The following is a 19,303-nucleotide window of genomic DNA, read 5'->3' on the forward strand; positions in this document are numbered from 1 at the left end:
TCAATTTCAACATTTGTTCAGTGAAAGTTGAACATTTGAGGTGGCCATGTGGCTCAGCAGTCATTGCTAAAGCTCTGGGTTTGAATCTGGGTTCAGCACAAAAAATCACGTTAATTTATGGTTATTTTATTTAGATTCCTTCAGATCTGAGACTTGAAAATTGTCTGATTGAAATGGAATGAATAATCTGTGTAGATCATTCCAAGTGTGGTCATATTATGGATAAAGATATATTTAAGTCACTTAAGTAGTTCTGTGATATTTTGCAGTACCATTCTCTTTAGACAAGGTCATTGCTAGTTTCAATATTGTGAATGTAATTTTTTTCATCTCACAATTGGAATAAAATTGTGAATAAGAAATGAAGAGATGAATGACTGATGCTGGCGAACAGGTGGGCTGCGGAACTGGACGAGCTCCAGACACGTCGGCTGAGGCTCCTGGGAGACTGTCTTATCTGCGCGGCCTTCCTCAGCTACGAAGCCACCTTCAGCTTGAACTTCCGCAACGCCATGGTATACGAGGAGTGGCAGAGCGACATCCTGTTGCGAAACATCCCTCTGAGCCAGCCCTTCCGCCTCGAGGCTCTGCTCTCTGACGACGTGGAGATAAGCAGGCAAGGGAAAGCCGATTTCAGTATCGCAGAAGTGGTTTGCATCCGGCATCACCACAGCACCATAGTACACCTTTAACAAAGTTAGTAGCAGTTGAATGTAAGTAACTGCACACAATTGTGAGACAAGTAAAAACAATCTGTTGAGACAACTGGAAATGTGGTTTTATTCGCAATGGTGTCCTCGCTTAAATCACAAGTTTGATTTCAAATGTCTCCAGGTTAAATAAAGCATCAGTAACACATCACAATAACAATAACACTGGAAACTAATGTGAAATTGTACATGAATATAATAAAAAATCGCAAGTAATCGTGTTGAAGACAGTACAGCTATTGTGTGGAGTTTGAATATGCTTTACTGAAACGTGTGGCCCCATTATGAGCACTCCACTTAACTCCTCTACGTACAATGTTTTAAAAGCAATTGGATAAATATTCCTAGCTGTGAACCTCCCTGAAAAAGTATTTCAGCACTTGGCATGGCTATCCTAGCTAAATAGAATTGTGATGGCAGTGGCTTCGTCAAACATGCAACAATGCATTCCATACATTGTTGCAGTCTCTGAAAAGTTTATATTTCTATTGAATTTTAATGACAGTATTAATCTACTTACACGTGTTCTCTGAAACTGCAAAACTTTAAATGGAGTTTATTACCCCACCACACTAGAGACATGAGCGTGCAAATGCAACAAACACTTTTGTCCCCAGATGGCGCTCAGAGGGCCTCCCATCAGATGAGATGTCCGTGCAGAATGGAATCCTGACGGTGCAGGCCTACCGCACGCCGCTCTGTATCGATCCCCAGCAGCAGGCGCTCAAATGGATCAAGAGAAAGGAAGAGAAGAACCAAATGAGGGCAAGTCAGATTTATATCATGTACACGAGTAATAGGATCAAATCTTGCAGCATGCGTCGCGTCACAGAGTGATCTTCTCACTTGTAAACATTATTGGTGGCAGCAACAGCATCTCACGTCACGATATTTGGTGGTGGTCATCCTCTCAGATGTGATCCCTCTTTTGACTCTCATCTCATCACTAGTCTTGTGCCTCAATCACCATTTAATATAGCTATGTGTCCTGCTCAAGCTCATGTTATTATTATGATACATGTGTTGATCTTTTTTTATTTCAATATAATTTCCAGCACCAATATCTCCACACAGTTTCCTTTTGAGCTTTTGTTCCATTTTCTTTGTGAGTGTCTGTTTCCAATCCATATCATAGCATGTAATACACTTGAAAACTTTACTCTTTAGGCACACTGGCCTGCTGATTTTCATTCTCTTATTCAATTTCGATAAGCACACCAACCTGCTATCGCTCACCTCTCTATATTATCATTTTCTTCTGGTCCACCTTCAATAAATGCCCTATTTAAAAAATATTTAGTTTTGATTTCCATTTGTTTGCCTTCTTTCAATTACGTCAACCCTACGGTTGTCCTTATATGTATGTGCCTTCACATGGTTCATATTTTTTCAGTAATGTTTGTTTTTCGGCTGTCTACATTGGCACAACTGCCTATTTCAACGGGGGTATGTGAGATACAACTGGGGGCCCCCTCCTCTCTGCCGACTCACTTTTACTGAAATAGCTGCGGATGTTTTTAAGCCGTATACAATAATATGTAGGTAATAACTATATATTTATATAATTTTAGTTGCACTGTGTATTGGGTTTAGAGGAAGACAGTCTCACGGTGACAGTATTAATACAAATATTTAATGATACAATACTTACACTTAAGTTATCATGCGTCTTGCTTTCACGTGAATGTCAATAACAAACACCAGCAGTAGCGCTACTATATTTTACGCTGTGTGCGTGTTTTTCAGAAATATTTTTTCAGTTTTTGCCATTTATAGTTAACTAGCGGGAAGTACCTGGCATTACCCGGGGGACAAATATATTTTAAAACTTCTCTTAATACGAAGCTATTGTGAAAGCCCGGCATTCCGTTTGTCAATTTGTCCGTAAACAAAATTATAAGAGGCTTGCAGAAGTCCTGAATCAAAAAGTAATAGAAAGTGGTGGGTAAATAGTTGATCTAAAAGGTTTCCGAAAATTGTCGACCTCCCCCCCCTTCAAAAATATTTTTACCCCCCCCCGTAGGCATATATACTTATACACCCTACATACAATAGAGTGAGTAGTATCTAGTGACTCTATAGTAGTATCTGGCTCTACAGTAGTATCTACTGACTCTACAGTAGTATCTATTGACTCTATAGTAGTATCTGATGACTGTGGTTTTATCTACTGACTGTACAGTAGTTATCTACTGAGCACAGTCGTAGCGACTGACTGTATAATAGTTACTATTGACTGTAGTAGTAACTACTGACCTTAATGTAGTATCTACTGACTCTACAGTAGTATCTACCGACTCTAAAGTAGTAACTACTAACTCTACAGTAGTATCTGCTCACTCTATAGCAGTATCTGCTAACTCTATAGCAGTATTTGCTGACTATAGCAGTCTCTACTTACTCTATAGTCATATCTACCTACTCTGCAGCAGTATATACTGACTATAGTAGTATCCACTGACTTTAGTAGTATTTAACACGTAGGCTTTCGCGACCAATATTATTCATAATCAACGTTTTTGGGTTTAGATCGCGTTATTTATAAATGTGTCGTAACCCTCCACCACCCGACACGGCCAATCAGTAAAAAAGTGTCACGTTGACAAAAGACAAAATAGTTCACTGCTTTAGCCCACCGGTGTGTTGAAGCGCGAGACCACAACATTTACAATTTGAGTACGACGTTTCGCTGGTAATTGCATCCAGCATCATCGGGCAAATTGCCAGAATGGGTATTTACTGACCATAGTAGTATCTACTGACAGTAGTAGTATCTACTAACTATACAGTAGTATGTACTGACTCTATAGTAGTATCTACTCACCGTAGTAGTATCTACTACTGACTATAGTAGTATCTACTGAATATATAGTCGTATCTATGGACTCTATAGTAGTATCCACTGACTAGTAGTAACTACTGATTCTATAGTCATATCGACCAACTCTGCAGCAGAATATACTGACTATAGTAGTATCTACTGACTGTAGATGTATCTACTGACTCTATAGTCGTATCTACCGACTCTATAATAGTATATATCGACTCTATAGCAGTATCTACAAACTATACAAAGTGCCGTGGTGAGGCCTAGTCCCGTGGAGAGCCTCCGGCCTTGCCAAGATTGCTCAGCCGGCCGAGGTGGCACCTTGGTAGGCTAGGACTGGGCTGCTACCCACCATCTCCCTGACTCTATAGTAGTAACTGCACACATTGAGGTGGAGGGAGAAGAGGACATCACACTGTGAAGAATTTACCTTGGCGTTGTCTGTATTTTTTTATCATTTTTAACGCGAATGATAATTTTCCCCCGCCCCCACTGATCGCGTATGTGCGTTGCTCGGGGAACCACGAGATAGCGTTCTTGCGCATGCGCAGATGCGTGCCTTGACGCGCGCTCAGCATGCGCTCAGCATAGTAATATAATAAATAGTAGTAAATAGTTAATTTAACTACTTTACATTTGACGGATGGGAAAAAGAAATTGCGATTTGAAACGTAAAGCCAGCAGTTTGTGAGTTAAATGCGTCACAAGGTGTGTCCACACAGACAGACACACAGACAGACAGACAAAAATGTACTTTTATAGGTAAGATTGTTGTAATATTTTTAAAAATAAATTTTCTTAACATTTCTTACTTGTTTATCTGTTGATTCGGGGTCTCCTTGTGGCCGACTGGGCTCCTATGCATCGTATTCGCTGCATACCCCATAGTTGGTCACCTGGTTTTCTACCTTTGTGACTGTCTTGCCTGCATGAAAATATGTTGTATTTTGGATGTTTCTGGAGATAAGAATAAACTAAACTATATGACAAATTTCAGTTTTATAGCCCTTGTAGAATATTATCATTCATTAGTATTGCAGCCACGTAGTTGAACGATGATGGTACATTGCACACCTTGACAGATGTGTCTGGCTATAGCTTTGCTTTTTAATACATAAAAAAATGTAAACGTGGATTTTTTTTACTGATTTGTTTGCTGTTAATCATGCAGGTGACATCATTCAACAAGCCAGATTTCCTGAACCATTTGGAGTTTGCCCTCAAGTACGGCTTCCCATGCCTCTTCGAAGACGTGGATGAGTTTATTGACCCCGTGGTGGACAACGTGATCACGCGGAATGTCCAAGTGCAGCAGGGACGCCAGTTCATTGTCCTCGGGGACAAGGAAGTGGACTTTGATCCCAATTTTAGGCTCTATCTCAACACCAAGCTTGCAAACCCCAAGTACTCACCATCAGTCTACAGCAAAACCATGGTCATCAACTACACAGGTGGGAAAACTGCTGTAAATGACCTGAAGGTTCCTTTTAGAAGAGGTATTTACAAGAACATTGCAGTTTGCTGTAAACATTTCTGATTAAAGTGGATGTTAAAGACTGCCCAAGGTGCATAATAGGCTACTGTGTGCAAATGAAATCCCAGAGTAACAAGTAAAATCCTATATTTGTAAAATTCATGCTCAAAATGCCAGCACATCCCACTAAAATTATCTTCTTTCTGCTTCATGCCAAATTCTTACACACTCAGTACCCAGCCTTTAATGTCAACTATTACAATACCCCACCATCTGACCCCTAGGTACTTTAATGCCTTGATCGGTAACCTGCCCTCCTGCATCTGATGCATGTGCCCAACTTGTCACAACCTGATTTTTTTTGCGAAACTTTATTTTCACAATCTATTACAAACTTACAAGTTAACGCAACCTGTAATTAAATTCCTCGAATACTCCACACACATGTATATGCATATGGGAAACAAATATCTTTTGAGTTGTTTTGTTAAAGTCCAGCTCACTGGCCCAGGGGCCCTAACAGTAAAACAACATTACTCCTTCCTCAAACACCCATATTTAAAAAACTAATTTATCTCTCTACTCTTTCAAACTGGTTTGTGTAGCCCATTAAAAAACGATCTTGCAAACGCCATACATCTCTTGACCTCACAACACGCTGCATAATGCATACTAATAGCTAAATACATGAATCTCTCTATTGCCTACACATTCTCAATTTCTATTGACACCTTGGATGAAGACGCAGAAAACCCAACCCTAACAACCTGTATATTCGTCATCATATAAAATGAGCACAACATCGATCACAAGATTCAACAGTGTGGGTGATAAATACCAAACACGTCACCTTGCCTACATGTTAAGGTCTCTGTTAACTGCATACAAATCTGAGTGCCTTCATGCACATTCTTGAACAATCGCATAATTTTACATGGAATGCTTTAACAGCTAAAATCTTCCTTTATACCTTCTCTGCAACCAGAATAATGTGCTTTTAGTCAACAAAACATTCACAACTCTTCACCATATAATTGTGGCATTGGCTTCCGGTTACTGAACATTATAAGGTCGCACTCATTACACACAAAGTGCTTGCCACAAATGAACCACAATACCTTGCTGATCTCGTCAAGGAACGTAAACCATCACGCGAGCTGCGGTCATCCTCGCAGCGGCTTTTGGCGAGTCATTGAAAAATATGGTCACGACATCGCACTTTCAGATGTATTTCTGCGGCCGTCTGGAATGCTCTTCCGATATTAGGAAGCCACTGGAGCTATTCACTTTTAAATCTAGAATGAAAACTCATTTCTTTAAAACTGCTTTTTGTTTTTAGTTTGTTGTCCTTCCCCCGCACCTCCGATTAGCATGGTTGGCTACGTACGGTGCGAAATAAGTTCAACATACATACATAATAGATTAATATCAACAGATGAGCATCTATCTCACGACATAGCATTTAGTTTATGTATTCCAGCAGCACTTGTTTAGGCAGAGACATCTTGGACTAGTTTCGACTTTGAGAGTCTCATGAGTAGTCATTTAGAATGGCGCGCATGTTGACTGCCACAAGCGAGAGCCCTCCACGAACACTAGAGGGCCCACGAAGCGCAAAGAATTTTGATAAAAGTCAAATTTGCTCGCGGACACAATGGCGGAGCCAGGATTTTCAGGTATGGGGGGCACCCCTCTAGCAATTAAAAATGATAGAGGAGTTGTTAGTAAGTAAAGACTTGTCCCTTGCTTTTTATTCGATGCGTATGGCACAGCAATCGATCGAGGATCGAATTTGAACTGTGTATGATCGGCATCGCGCTCGCTGAAGGGTGTTTGCCTTCCGGGAAGTCTGGTACTGTATAATAAACTGTGCACAATTCTGTGAGTTACTTATAACTGCTTTACCGTTACTTATTGCCAATTATGGACGCAGACTATTGTCCTATCATCTCATAGAGTCCCTGGCACAAAATAATATGCTACACAGTGGCAGTGGGGGTCGCAAAATCCCGATTTATTACTAATAAACCCCAATGATCCGATCGAAATTAGGGATTTCAATCGGATCATTGGGGGAGCACGTGCCACCCCACCCCACTGGCTCCGCCAGTGCGCGGACATGTAGAGCGTTAACAGTGGTGTGTAAGCCAAACGAGATCTCAGAAGACCGGGAGAAATTAATTGTTCTTCTTTTGAAAAAGTGCAGAGCCCACCAGCGCCTCCCTCTACCACTGAGCATCACCCTACACGTGTGATTTTGTGAAGCTGAAACGAGCTCGTGCACATGTTTGTGAGTCAGTGACGATGAAGGGTCTGGAAGATCAACTGCTTGGAGTGATCGTGGACTTTGAGCGGAAGGAGCTGGAGGAGCAGCGTGAGCGCCTCGTCCAGGAGACCAGCTCCAGCAAGAAGCTGCTAAAGGAGCTGGAGAACTCGCTCCTCCGTGAGCTCATCACGTCCACAGGGAACATGCTGGACAACGCACAGCTAGTGCAGACGCTCGATGAGACCAAGGCCAAAGCCACCGAGGTGCACCGCATTGCTCAACTTGCTCCAACACAAAGTCATAGTCATCTGGGACAGCACTAATACAAATCATCAACACGAGGGTTTTATAACGATAACTTAAATTTGCAAGTATGTAGCCAACTGCCTGTAAAATATCGATCACCTCAAGATTGCAGAATTACACAAAGAACAGAAGGGTACTGTAGTCCTCACACTGTATCACAGTTCACCTTTCCACATTTAAACTAAACTATTTTTTATTTTACCAGGTAAGGCCCACTGAGCTATATAGATCTTTTTTAGAAGCAACCTGGCCACAAATGATAGCTCAAAGAAATGGCTTATCATGTGGAAATTTATAGCAGCCAAATATTCTAAACGCATGTTGATTCTAAATGTGGAGGAAAAAACAGGAGGACCGCAGAAAAATCCACGCAACCACGGGGAGAACATGACAACTTCAAATACTGTATATAGGCGTCGTGTTCAATCTCTTACATTCAATTGCATATAGCATGTGCCTGATTGGGTGTTAGGCTGGGTGGCAGAGTGACATTGTTGCTCACAATTGGAAGGTTGTGAGTTAAATTTGGAGTGAGGAGTCGACTCAGTACATCAGCTCTTTTTTGAGTCAATTAATAGGTCAGTAGAACAGTGGTTGTTCTAAGGAGAGGCTGATCTCCATCATAGATATGTTTAATTTACACCACTCGCACAGGATCACCAGTAGATATGAGCACAGCGTAACACTGATGATGATTGCTAAAGCTTTGGGTTGAAACGTAATTCACATATTCAATTAAATGCTTTATCAAGATCGTTTTAACTCGATTATCCCAATACTTTACATATCAACTAAATTGTGCTTTTATCAAATACACCAAAACAAAAAAAATCAATGTACCATGAGCCCTAACATTAACCCCTATCGAGACTGACCTCTTCCACAGTCTCCTCCGTATCCTCACATTATGACACGACCTCCTTGGCACAGATAGGTGTTTGGCTCCCTCTACATCCGTGTCTATTGCCTCGTTTCTGTCGTCTCACACCACGTGTCCCTCTCTTGTCTCTCTCGTATCCTGCTCACATCTGTCGTTCATGTCTTTCTCATCGTGTCTCTGCTCGTGTTTTTCAACGTTTCTCAATTATAATTTCTCTATTGTGTCGTGCTTGTTTCTCTCATGCCTCTTAGTCTCTCTCGTGTTTTATTTATGTCTATCGTGTCTCTTGTGCTTCTCATGTATCCTTAAGTGATAGGGGAGATTATAGGAGAAATTAATTCAGATGAGATCAAGGAGATTTATTGAGACAAGATAGAAAAGGGATAAGATACGAAAGAGATTCATTTTAGAGCAGATATTAGATCTATTGTAAAAGAGAGATACATTTCTCTGAGACATACGAAATGAGAGATATAATAAATATATGAGAGACATGTTAGAAGAGATGCATTTAAAAGAAACAATAGGATAGAGATGCATTTGTTGGATATAGAAGGTGTATTCAGATCAGATCGAAGAGGCAGGAAATAAATGCACTCAAGCGAGAGAGAGGAGAGGTGTATAGAGTGGAGATGGAAGGGTGACAAACGATACATGTAGAGAGTAAAGCTTGTGAATACTGTACTCACCCTGTGTTGTAGTGATTGAAGGCTTAGCTCCACTCACTATATTGACTTGATCCAAATTGATTCCGGCTATTATTTCTCTGAATCCCAGGCCACATTGAGCTTCTTTGGGTCCTACTAAATGTCATATTTTTCTTGCTATTTGCTAAAAGTATGGCTGATTGGCTTTAGAATCACAATATTCCTTGTGGTCATTATGCCTTTTGCACGCGGTATCAAGTCAACTTTAAGGGTTGGCTACTTGAGCATTATCAAAGAGTGCACAAGTGCAATGTGTGATCATCACCTTGTGGCAGGTCTCCGAGAAACTGGCCCTGGCAGAGCAAACGACTGTGGACATTGACATCCTGCGCAACAGGTATCGCCCTGCTGCTCAACGTGGAGCAATTCTTTTCTTCGGCCTGTCAGAAATGGCCCTCATAAACAGGATGTACCAGTACTCGCTCTCCTCCTTCCTGCGAGTCTTCAGGTTTTCTCTGCGCCACTCAATCCCAGACAGCAACCTCGGCGTGCGCCTGCAAAACATTATGGATGCACTGACTTACAGAGTCTACAACTATGGTTGTACAGGTACATCCCACGCCTGATAGGGACTTTGATAAATTAAATTACAGTATACCTACGTTGAGACCCCTTTGGAATTTAAATCCTCACTTGAAAAATATGTAAAACATAGCAAATATAGTTTGCATTATTGAGTGTGATCAGAAAATGACCTGAATTTAAAACGAGTATTCTTTACCATCCATAAATCATCTTGAATGCTAAAGATAGAGCGTATATACATTTTAAGTGGTGCAACATTGGTGCTGTGTTTTGCGCATTGTGATACAAACCTGTCTACTTGAGTTTGATTTCCGGCCATGGCTAATATTGCCAGCAAGTGATATTCAAACTTTGCATTGGCCTCCTCTTCATTAACCCGCACTGACAAACGTGGTGGAATAAGGTCAAACGACCTCCTTGACTAGCCTTCATCCAGCAGTAGATTCACAAAGGAATTTGTCCATGCCAGGTGTGTTAACATACTCTATTTTTAATCCACAATGTTATGAATTATTTTTATGTTTACACAAAATCTTGTACAGATTTGCCCACTTGGTTTTAATTGAGTCTAAAATTGGTCTTGATCACTTGGGCCATTCTCATTGCTTAATGTATCATACTCTCTCTAGGCTAAACACTAACTTAAAAACATCGTAAAAATCATTAATCCTACCGCCAATCGAGTTTTCATTTTATTATGTCCATGTGTTTTATGATATTTTTCCAGTTTCCAAAGAGCAACTGTGATTGCTCTACTGGTTTAGTGTTGTTTGCCATCAAATTTTTTTTTTTTATTTCCTAGCTGTATAAATCATGGTTTTGAAGTTTGTCAAATGTTTCACAGGGCTGTTTGAAAAACACAAGTTGCCATTCTCATTTAATATGACTCTCAAGATTCAGCAGGCAGGCGGTCAGGTGCCTCAGAGAGAGTTGGATTTCTTCCTGAAAGGTACAACATTTAATTATCGCCTGAGTCTGAGTAAAATCTGTGACTTTTTTTTAATTGTTAAAAACATTAAATGGTGTAATATTACCTAAGATTAACATGTGTGGTATAAATAGTGCAGAACTTTACATTATTAAATGTACCCTGCAGGAAACATATCCCAGGAGAGGAGTAAAAGGCAGAAGCCATTTGGTTGGATCCCTGACCAGGGCTGGGAGGACGTGGTGCAATTAGCAGAAGTGTCCCCTGAGGCTTTTTCGAATCTTCCAGGGGATATTGAGACACACGAAGTGGACTGGAAGGCTGTGAGTATAAGCTTACGCATTATCTGACAAGCTTTCCACATTACATTTCGTTTAGTTGTTTTTGTCAGTAGCGCGGTTTGAGAAATGAGTGCATCTGAACGATGCTCATTTTGCATTTCCAAGAATTGTAAATGCTGGTCTTGAAATAGTTTCTTATCACAAGCAAGTGTCACAAGCACTTTGAAGTGCATATTCATAATGTCAACAAGGGTCAAGGGCATTTTCATTTTGGTGACTAGTAATAAAGAGTTTCATGGTCAGCAAATAAGGATTTGCATTTATTTATTTAGTAAGTCCTGAATGCCATGGCACTTCACAGCGTTATAATGAATAATCTTAAATGTTGTGTTGTCTGCTCTTAGGATGAAAGCCTTGCTTGTTTATTTATTTAAAGTGCTATATTTATAGCAATAGCATCTGTACAATCTGCCCTCATGATGTGAACCCAGCTTTGCACTGCATGTGCAGTTATTATGTTTGTGGCACTGTTGTGTCTAACCCTCCTATGCACGTGCCATTTGCACATCAGTGGTTTGATCTGGATGCCCCGGAACAGGCGACAATCCCTTGTGAGCACAAGAATAGCCTGACAGCGTTCCAGCGTCTGCTGCACCTACGCTGTTTCCGCGTGGACCGGATGATCCGTGCCATTACTGACTATGTCACTATTACCATGGGCGAGAAGTGAGCCTACGCACGCCAAGCCACATTGCAGATACACCTAAAATCAAACTTGCATTGCAGCATCAGCATTGTTACCCATACACCAAGTATCGTCTTGGTGCAGTACTGTTTCTAAAGGTGTCTTCTAGTTTATATAACTTGGAGTAAAGCATCCTATATATGTTAAGTTAATGATTGTAGGAATTTTGAAAAATAGCATTGTTAATATCAGTGAATGTAAATTTCTTGCTGAAACAGATGTAGTAAGTTAATTGCCTGTTTTCCCTCCATGGATAAGTGCTAAAATCTCCAAATTACTATCAAAGAGTTGAGTCTATCCGTAGAACAACCACTGTTGACATTCTACAAAGTGGTACTGATTGAATTGATTCCAGAAGGACAGAGGGCTTGTGTCAACCTCCACCAGGATTTTAACCGCAGAACCTTCCAATTACGAGCTGTGTTCTGGAATCACTGCACGACTCAGTTGGATATGTTCTCACACGTATCTCATGATAACCCTGCAGCGTTATCACAAGCTCGATATTTGAACTGCCGATCTCTGGATCGAGTGGCAGTCACGCTAACCTCAAAGACACCTGGACATAAAAATCAACTTGGGCCGTTATCAAGGTGTCACCAGTACATGCAGAGTTGCTTGTTACACAGAGGTGGTCGAATGTTGTCTCTTTCACGTCTGTGCTGCAGGTACGTGCAGCCACCCGTCGTCAACATGAGGAATGTTTTTGACCAGAGCAGCTCCGCGTCGCCCGTCATATTCATTCTGAGCCCTGGTGCTAACCCCGCCAGTGACTTGAAGAAGCTGGCAGAGCAGTTGGGCTTCACCAGGAAGCACCTGCGGATCCTTGCCATGGGCCAAGGCCAGGAGAAGGTGGTTTCCTGTTTTAGAAAGTGCGAATGATGTTTCCCTAGCCTCCCAAGAGAGAAGCATTGATGAATGGCTGGTTAATTGCATTTTTAAAAACAGAATAATAAGTGTAGTCTTTCAATGTTTTTTTTACACTTGTGAGGTGAACTGGATCCCCTGGAGAAAACCCTCACATAGGAGGCTATAACCCCAACATAAATATGTATGGATAGGTCAACAACCTGACTTGTATTGCCACCTGTGAGCCATCTTATAACCTTACAGTTTGGTTGTGCAAGATGACAAACAAGCATCACAATGCCCAGCACATGCAGTACATAGTACCACTTAGATTTTTACAATTACAATTTCAGGTTACATACCATCTGAATGCGATTGCACCAGAGTCCATTACCAACAACGTCCCCCTGGGACAGCCGGTGAGGCCAGAACAACACAAACGAGTCCCAGGGAGTCCGCATGGGGCCAAGGCCCATTCACAGTTAGCATCATAGGTCACTCATTTCGGATGAATCCAAATGTGCATGCTACATTGTGATTGTTGTAGGCGAACAATGAAATTATATGTTGTGAGTTGACATTGTGCAATTGTGGGTTTGTAACTGCGTTGCTTGTGCGCACACAGGTAGCCCTAAAGTTGCTGGAGCACGCAGCAGCACGGGGCCTGTGGCTGATGCTGCAGAACTGCCACCTGTTGGTGAGGTGGCTCAGAGATCTAGAGGAGGCCCTGGGCAAGCTTCACAACCCACACCCAAACCTGCGTGTGTGGCTCACGACGGAGCCAACTCCTCTCTTCCCCATTGGCATCCTGCGGAAATCTTTCAAGGCAAAGCACACAATGGATTGGGGATAAAACACACGTTTTAATTGGTGGAGCTACAGTGTCAGCATAAGGCAGTACATACACATCCATTGTTGTACTGTACTGCTGTAATCCAATGTCTATGCTGCCCGCCTTAACCGTACCCTCGCTTACCATTGTGGTGAAGTATGGTCAAATAAACACCATTACTTATCCAGTGTGGGGAGGATCTCATCCAGAAGTTGATTGACTAAAGGGCTGTGCATGTATACACATGTACATGATATGTGATCTATATATGTTAAACTTCCTTCGCATGCTTGATATACTCTATTGAAGTACACGCATTCATTACCTGCAATGGTATGGGGGCACCATGATAGAGATAAGCAAATCAATGGCTTAAAGGAGTATTAATCTTGTTATCTGTGATAATGCTTTTCTTATTTGTGGTGTGGATTAAACGATGGTTTTAGGATACAATTCCTCTTAAGCATAAAACTAAAACTATAACCGTGTCAGTCGCTAATTTTAAGCTATGGAGGCCAAGGCTGGGTTTTCGATACCAATTGCCAATATACCAGCCATGTGTTAAACACAGGTCTTGGTTATCGTAGACGTGCGGCAGGGTGCTCATCTCGATTTCAAGCTTTCGTGACTACAGGGATTCATCTTCTTGGTTCTTTCGGTAAAGTCACGTAGAAGGAAAATAATAAAATAATAAAAATAAAACATAATAAAATAATTCTCACGACGTTTCCGCCACAACGCAAGCAGCCGTCTCCAAGCCTGGGGCGTGCCATTCAGACTCTGTCTTTTCGACAGACCTGTTCTCCACCTGAAGACGGCTGCTTGCGTTGTGGCCGAAACGTCGTGAGAATTATTTTATTATGTTTTATTTGTATTATTTTATTATTTTCCTTCTACGTGACTTTACCGAAAGAACCAAGAAGAGGGTGCTAATCATCACGCCAAACACTCCCCACACACACCGAAAACTCGGATTCAACACTACTGCTTAGATTTTAGTGGTTGTGCTGTATATATAGCTCTGACTTATTTTTGGCTTGTACCGCGTGTTGTTTGGCACTGAATTGAGGTGCACATCAGAGAGCTGATCCCAATCAAAAGTCAAGACCTGGCAACACCAGCAGCAGCTAACAACAATATCCAATCGAGGAAGAAAATAAGCTGCTTAACTTCAGTTCCTGAAAAAGCTCCCAGCAGATGGAACAAAACATTTGAGCATCATGCCGAACAACATGCGAGACAACCCGAAAACACATTTGATTTTTATTCAACTCTCAAAAATCTGTCTTGATTTCTTGTGCTTCCCTGCTTTGTGCCTTAATGCACACCAGGTCGTAACGGAGCCCCCAAGTGGCTTGAAGCTGAACCTGAGGGCGACGTACTTCAAGGTGTCGCACCAGGCACTGTCGGACTGCCCCCACCCTGACTTCCGCCATCTCGTCTTCACGCTTGCCTTCTTCCACGCCGTCGTGCAGGAGCGTCGCAAGTACGGCAAGATTGGCTGGAACGTCCCCTACAACTTCAATCGGTCTGACTTCCAGGTGACCACCATATCCCTCCCTCTAATTCTAGATTTGATACAGTGATTTTTGCTGTGGCGGTGCCACCTGAAGACGGAGGCTTGTGTTGCCTTCGAAATGTCGTGATTTAATTTATTTGTTTTCTCTTTTTTTTAACCTACGTGACTTTACCGAAAAAACCAAAGAGTATCCCTCCCTCTAATTTTGATCCATATCCTGGAAAAGGGATTAGGTGGATTGATACATCGTAGGACTGTGAGAGATGGTGAGAGTCTGGGGAGGCCTTTGTCCAGCAGTGGATTAATCATGGCTGATTATAATGTCTACTAGGACAGCATGGATCATACTTATGCAGTACTGGATTGAGAAGCAGGCTCTGCGAGCCCAGTACCAACCCAGGAATTACCCAGAATCAGCCCCAGAGCCCTGGACATCAGTCACCTATGAGCCATGACACTCCGTGGGTTCACCACCCTCTTCCTTCCAGTGCCCCCATTCCCTCGCTGTTGCCCAGGATCTCCATATAACTCACTGTACTCCTCTCCCCTATTATTAGTCTATGCATGAGGAAGAGGTCATTAGAAAATATAGTAATGATAAGGCATCCAGTTTATTATTCAGGAGTCTATGGTATAAGGTTGTTTTTGTTCAGTTTATAAGGTGTGGTTTACTTTTTGCTTGTCAACATGTGTTTTATTGCTCTTATAGTTTTAACGAATGTGCAAATATCTTTACACTGCTGTTTGTGTGTTTTACGGGTAGCACGAAGGTCTGCTTGCTATGCCCATGACATATCTGTTTTCTGGCACAATATGCCACAAAAGCTACAAACCCATAAAGCAATTGTTACAAAATGTACTACTCCACTTACCAATACCTCTTTCCAAATCCGCATACTTTTTGGAAAAATTCGCAATAAAATACCTTGAAAAAGCGTTTTTTTATGAAATCTCTAATGAAATGCTGTGTACCGATATGATATTAGCAGGTGTGTGCATGGAATACGTGCATATTTGTATTTACGTGCAAACGTGTGCATTCATTTTCATGTTTGCTGCTTGTTTTGGTGCAGAAATGTCTTTGTATAGCCAAATCCTTTTAATGGATTGTCTTGCCAGCTTGTTTTAAATATTTATGCTTTAATGTTTGCATTAGTACATAGTGCATTAGTTTGGCACAACTGTTGATTAGCCAATTTTCATATTTTATTTACACTGTTTTGCACCAATTTTTTGTTATAATTTGGTAAAAGTTTTTACCTTTGTCTGGTATTTTACCCCGGGCTTCCTGACATCAGGGACGTCCTGCAGCATTGGGCTCACACCTGGTTATAAACAAAGGAATCTTACATTCTTTTTCACAATGAAGGAGTGATGAACATTATAAAGCAAAACTTTAAAACACCTGTGTCTGTACATAGGTTTGCATGGAAATTCTTAACACATACCTAACCAAGGCACACCAGCGAGTTCAAGGCAAGATTCCCTGGGACAACCTCAAGTACCTGATAGGCCAGGTGGGTATTTTTATGTATTTCTTTTAAGGACATGTCCACTGATGATACTCTATACTCAGTATGCGATTGCATTTGAATACATATCGATGGGTCACGTGCACTGTACCTTTCTAATGCTGCATGTTGTTGCACAGGTGGTGTATGGAGGCCGTGTCTTAGACAGTTTTGATCAGCGAATTCTGACTACGTACTTGGATGAGTACCTGGGAGACTTTGTCTTCGACACGTATCAGCCCTTCCATTTTTTTCACAATGAGCATGTCGACTACAAAATCCCACCCATTGGGCCCAATGACAGCTATGTTGGTAAGTTGCGAACGTCAACACATTTTTTCCCCCAATGTTTGAAACACCACTACAGCTGGTTTAGCACGTATTAGGCTTTCGTGACCAATATACATCATAGAGGTTTTCTGGGTTAGATTGCGTAAATATAAATGCGTCGTTAAACCCGCCACCACCATACACAGCCAATTAGTAAAGTTTGTCACGTAAACAAAACATGCCAATTAGTTACTAGTTCAGTACACCGATGTGTTGGAGAGTAAACCCACAACATTTACAATTCAAATACTAACTGGCTGTGGCGGGTTTAATGACACAATTATATTTACGCGATCCAACCCAAAAAACTCTATTATGGACCACTACAGCTCATTGTTTCTTTTCTACGTTGTAGGGTGACTGCTTATGTACAGATCATCAGCATAGCCAGTTTCGGTTTAACAGGCCAGACTATGCTTATAAGACTAGTTTCAGTCCATATCAATGTCTTAGGTTTAAACAAATCGTTGAGGCATATTGGTTGACGAATTAAATGTCTTATATGTGGTCAAATAATCCATACCATAGACATGAGCTGATAAACATTGAATCCTAAGACTTGAAGTCAAGCTACTGCATCAGTGCATTGGTATGGGTACCTGTTCTCTGAGAGGTTGCTTGTTACATGGTGAAAACAGAGGTGCTGGCTCGATGTCTTAACATCGATATCATCCCTCTGAAAGACATGCAGCAACCTTGGAACTTTTAACTTCAGCAAGGTTAGATTTTACAGGCCAAACTTTTTTTTAATTTTTTCATAGATGCAATTGAATCTATGCCTCTTGCGAACACACCAGAAGTGTTTGGGCTGCACCCAAATGCAGAGATCGGCTACTACACCCAGGCAGCATGTGACATGTGGAGGTACCTGGTGGAACTGCAACCGCAAACTGGTAAGCAATTGTAGTCATTGCTTTTAGTGCACGTCAGGGCAATACATTGTGTGCACAGCCTTTGTACACGGTCAATAAAGACATCTGGGGGTGATAATCTGTCAGAATCATGACGCCGTGTCGTTGTGTCATTTAAAATGACATGGGTGAATGTGTGAATGTGTTTGCCTTGGACAATAGAGATCCTAGACACTAATCCCCACAACCTCTCAACTCCTCAAGCTCTTTCCATCTCCTACCTATCAGCATTGTTATTTAGCTTAATGTATGTATGTTGAACTTCTTTGGCACCATACGTAGCCAACCGTGCTAATCGGAGTTGCATAATGAAGTAAAGTATGTTTTACAATTTTGTCATATAAGAGCGAATTGAATTTAACTATTGAGTTTGGTAGATACAGTACTTGTTCTGTATACAGGCGGTCCCCGCTTTTATGACAATGCTTTCCTGGAAAAGCCTCGTCGTAAATCGGACCCTATTTTCCCATAGACAGTAGAAACAGAAACATCAGCTGCCGATGTGTTTTTCCTTTTATCAGCCCTATTTAACAGGGCTTAATTGTAAAAAATCCACAAAAAACGCTTGAGAATAACAAAAGCTCCACGCTAAGTCATTGGTACGGCAGCAAGCGCAGCTTATGCGAATGCTGTCGCAAGAGGTCACACGTTTGGAGCAATTGTCCTTCGCTGACTATGCGTTATGAATGAATGATGCCAAGTCCCATTGGAAACCAGACTGACTGTTCAAATATTTCCGGAGTCATGTCAGAAGATGCATCGTAAATCAAGATTCTGTATCGTGAATTAATCCATGGTGGCATTACATAAATGTCGTAAATGTGGATCATGCTAAATCAGTCTGTTGTAAACCGGAGACCGCCTGTATTGACCTCATTGGTCTCTCTGACCACGTGACCAGTATTCACACTGGATAGCAAAGGTGTGACTGGCAGTGAAGGTGCTCATAAAAACACTGGTTTCACACAATAGGATTTTTATATATCAATGTTTAGACAACAAAAGTCTTGCCATCATCATGCCACAGTATATGTTACGCATATAATTACACGTGTAAATTATTATTGCACATATACATTGTACATATACCTGTCCCTCAGACTGATCATGACTATAATCCTGCTATAGTGGAAAAATGTCAAAGTTTATGATCGACTGGTGCATCCCTGCAATGTGCTCACACATTTATCATCTTGTGATTTTGACGACAACAACAAAAAATGGTGAACACTGTTTAAACCATTAGGAGACACGAGTGTCGGAGAAAGCCGTGAGGACTTCATTGCTCAAGTGTCCGGGGACATTGAGCAAAGGCTGCCCATGAGGTTTGACCTGGACCCGATCAAGAAGGCCCTGGGAAGTGACATCTCACCACCCACTGTGGTACTCCTCCAGGAGCTGCAGCGCTTCAACCGTCTTGTCATCTGCATGGGCAGATCCCTCAACGAGTTGCAGCGGGTAATGGAATTTAAAAGTATCCTGAAATTTAAAAGTAATGGAATCTAAAAGTATCCTCAATAAATATAGCCTTAAATAATGGTCATCAGTTAGACTTCTCCACAAATCTGGCTGTCGCCTGATGAAGCTAGTTGTAATTACTGGCGAAACGTCATACTCAGATTGTAAATGTTGTGGCTTGGCTCTCCAACACACCGGTGTGCTGTACTAGTGACGAATTAAAATGTTCTGTGTTAACGACACA

At 41.5% G+C, this 19,303-nt stretch overlaps 1 protein-coding gene across 1 annotated transcript in view; it reads left to right on the plus strand.

Moving 5' to 3' along the window:
* LOC133348754 (dynein axonemal heavy chain 10-like) overlaps positions 1-19,303 on the plus strand; it is a 105,660-nt gene that overhangs the window by 75,107 nt on the left and 11,250 nt on the right. The window contains 15 exon segments of the mRNA XM_061561713.1: positions 395-616; positions 1,328-1,475; positions 4,709-4,988; positions 7,311-7,540; positions 9,446-9,719; positions 10,540-10,644; positions 10,792-10,946; positions 11,476-11,630; positions 12,318-12,501; positions 13,124-13,324; positions 14,662-14,871; positions 16,271-16,366; positions 16,501-16,672; positions 17,452-17,583; positions 18,848-19,059. Coding sequence (XP_061417697.1) covers positions 395-616; positions 1,328-1,475; positions 4,709-4,988; positions 7,311-7,540; positions 9,446-9,719; positions 10,540-10,644; positions 10,792-10,946; positions 11,476-11,630; positions 12,318-12,501; positions 13,124-13,324; positions 14,662-14,871; positions 16,271-16,366; positions 16,501-16,672; positions 17,452-17,583; positions 18,848-19,059 — 2,776 coding nt within the window.

The sequence above is a fragment of the Lethenteron reissneri genome, chromosome 28 (genome assembly GCF_015708825.2).
Source record: "Lethenteron reissneri isolate LAM-NWPU_2019-01 chromosome 28, ASM1570882v1, whole genome shotgun sequence".
Classification (NCBI taxonomy): domain Eukaryota; kingdom Metazoa; phylum Chordata; class Hyperoartia; order Petromyzontiformes; family Petromyzontidae; genus Lethenteron; species Lethenteron reissneri.